At 34.9% G+C, this 2,351-nt stretch overlaps 1 protein-coding gene across 1 annotated transcript; it reads left to right on the top strand.

Annotated features, from left to right (window-relative positions):
* The first annotated feature begins 470 nt into the window (after positions 1 to 470).
* On the top strand, positions 471 to 761 carry LOC121209998 (precursor of CEP8). Its single transcript, XM_041082055.1, has one exon. It carries the CDS (start codon positions 471 to 473, stop codon positions 759 to 761), a length of 291 nt encoding a protein of 96 aa, XP_040937989.1.
* Positions 762 to 2,351: the final 1,590 nt, after the last annotated feature.

Genomic DNA, 2,351 nt, shown 5'->3' with positions numbered 1-2,351 from the left:
AATGGATCACAGTATATAGTTAATTTTGAGGGCGGCACTTTCTAAATTAAACTAACTATTTCTTCTTCTACTAGGTTTGATTTTTTTTAGTTTTCCAAGGGACAAATAGTTAACCCCATTGGAGCATATGGAGGCAAGAAGAATATAGAGAACATGCGGCAGCTAAGATGTGTGTTAACTTTTTCTTTTCATGAGAGGTCGGGTTTTAAACATTAATATAAAACATCAATGTACTTGGTCTTTTTTTTTTCTTTTCTTTTTTTCTTTTTTTTTTATCTCAGTGGTAGTATCCTCCAATTGGTATGAAGGGTCTCACATGCCTATGTCCCGTACCTTGAAATCCCCAATATACTACAAGTTGGCCAGTTCAAGGCTTTAAATACCACAGTTCTTAATCACCAAAACCCATAAACACTTACGCATCTAAGGCTAGGGTCTCCTTGTTAGTTCCTATTTTCCTCTGCGTAAAAATGACAAGTTTTAGGCTAAAAAATGCATGTGTTATCCTCCTTGTTTTGATATTATGTCAAGAAATATCAGTGTATAGTGTAGAAGCAAGGCATTTGAGGGGTGAGGCAAGCAAGAACCATCGCTCACGGCGGCAACGAGATCAGAACTCTTTCAAGATGCCAAAGATCAATGGGAATGTTCATAGCAGTGGTTCAGGCCAAGAGCAAAGCAGCAAGGTGGAATATGTTGATGATTTTCGTCCCACAGCACCGGGTCACAGTCCGGGAGCGGGTCACTCCATCAATAACTGAACTCTTAGTTAACTGAATTACATATAGTGTGACACCAATTTGATTCCAGACTTCTAATAACCCCTTTCCCTTATCAAAATGAAAAACTGAACTCTTATTTTATATCTTCCATATTGGTTTTATAATCTATATTTAGAATTTGTGACTGTTTTTTTCTAATAATGTGGTCTCTAAAACTTAAATCTATATTCCCCCATTAAGATGACAATATGCCATTGAACTCTTTTTTTTTTCTTTAGCTCTTAATAACGCTCAACAATGGCTAAGTCTATGTATGTGGGATGACTCGGTGATGAGTATGTGGTTGAACTGAAGATGGACTGAAAATTTGAAGGCGGAGATGTTTCATGGATTTAAAATTAGTCAATGTAAATATAATTAAGTTTAATTTATTTCCCTTTCTCATAGATAACTTTGCTTTCTTGTATTAGCAATTTTAATTCCATGTGCAATTTATTAAGTATTTTGATTGATTTATTTGACTTCCTTTTCGGTATTATAATGGCTCCAGCATTTACTTTGCAACACACACAATATCCCTATTTCTGTACAATATTAATAGACTGGTAGATGCCAAATACTAAAAATTAAAATAAAATAAAATATCTTAACGCATATTAAAACTTAAAAATAAAATGAATTTGGTTAAGTAATCTTTTAAATGATTTAAGGGTAAATTACATTAACAGTCACTCAACTTTAGGGTAGCTAACAAAATAGTCACCTAGGTTTCATTTCAGTCACCTAACTTTTGAAAAATAACAAAACAGTCACTGACTAACAGTTTCTGTTACTGTCTTAACAGAACCGCTAATGTGGCAAGTTAACTAGCTGATGTGGCCAGTTAACTTGCCACGTTGGATGAAGAAATTGAAAAAAAAACTCTAAAAAAAACCCCTTTGAAAGAGGAGGAGAAGAAGAAGAAGAAGAAGAAGAACAGTCATTGAATTTGGGAAGCCGATGACCATAGTTGCTTCTCGAAAAGGGTTTTACCCAACCGAAAAGCTAATGACCATAGTTGCTTCTCGGAAAAGGTTTTACCCAACCGAAAAGCCGATGACTATAGTTGCTTTTTAATGAAATGGAGATGAAATAAATATTGACCTATTAACATTTAAAGCATTTGCCCCTCCTTCAGGTTGCTCCTCCATGTCAATTTCTTAAGGAATGGGATTCCCCTCCCAATTTACTTCAGCTGAAACTTTTACTACAGCTGTATAGCCACAATGTCTTACAACCACAACACCTAAAGTAGAAGTATCCTACAAGATCAAAACAAAAAGTAAAAGTAAATTTAGCAATGCATAGCCTCTTTCTCTAGTCTGTCGTAATCATCCAGAAAAAATTGTTCACTCACATGAACAGTTGCACTCTTATCAGCAGTTATGCCTCTAAGTAAATTTCTCCAAACCAGCTTCTTTTATGGCATTCCTAGAACCTAACTCCCCTCATTTTTACAATCTAATTTCACACTTGCATCAGGAACATCTCTTGTCACCTTAATAATCAAATCTCCCACTTTTTCTTAATGTAAAATTGAAGCAGAAGGGCCATTTAAAGCATTCTGATTGATTTCAATGATGCTCTTGA

Source organism: Gossypium hirsutum, chromosome A11 (genome assembly GCF_007990345.1).
Source record: "Gossypium hirsutum isolate 1008001.06 chromosome A11, Gossypium_hirsutum_v2.1, whole genome shotgun sequence".
Classification (NCBI taxonomy): domain Eukaryota; kingdom Viridiplantae; phylum Streptophyta; class Magnoliopsida; order Malvales; family Malvaceae; genus Gossypium; species Gossypium hirsutum.
The sequence above is the reverse complement of the archived record's forward strand: the minus strand, read 5'-3'. Positions and strand labels throughout refer to the sequence as shown.

Coding starts and splice junctions, on each gene's coding strand:
- LOC121209998 (XM_041082055.1), top strand. CDS start 471: ATGACAAGTTTTAGGCTAAAAAATGCATGTGTTATCCTCCTTGTTTTG.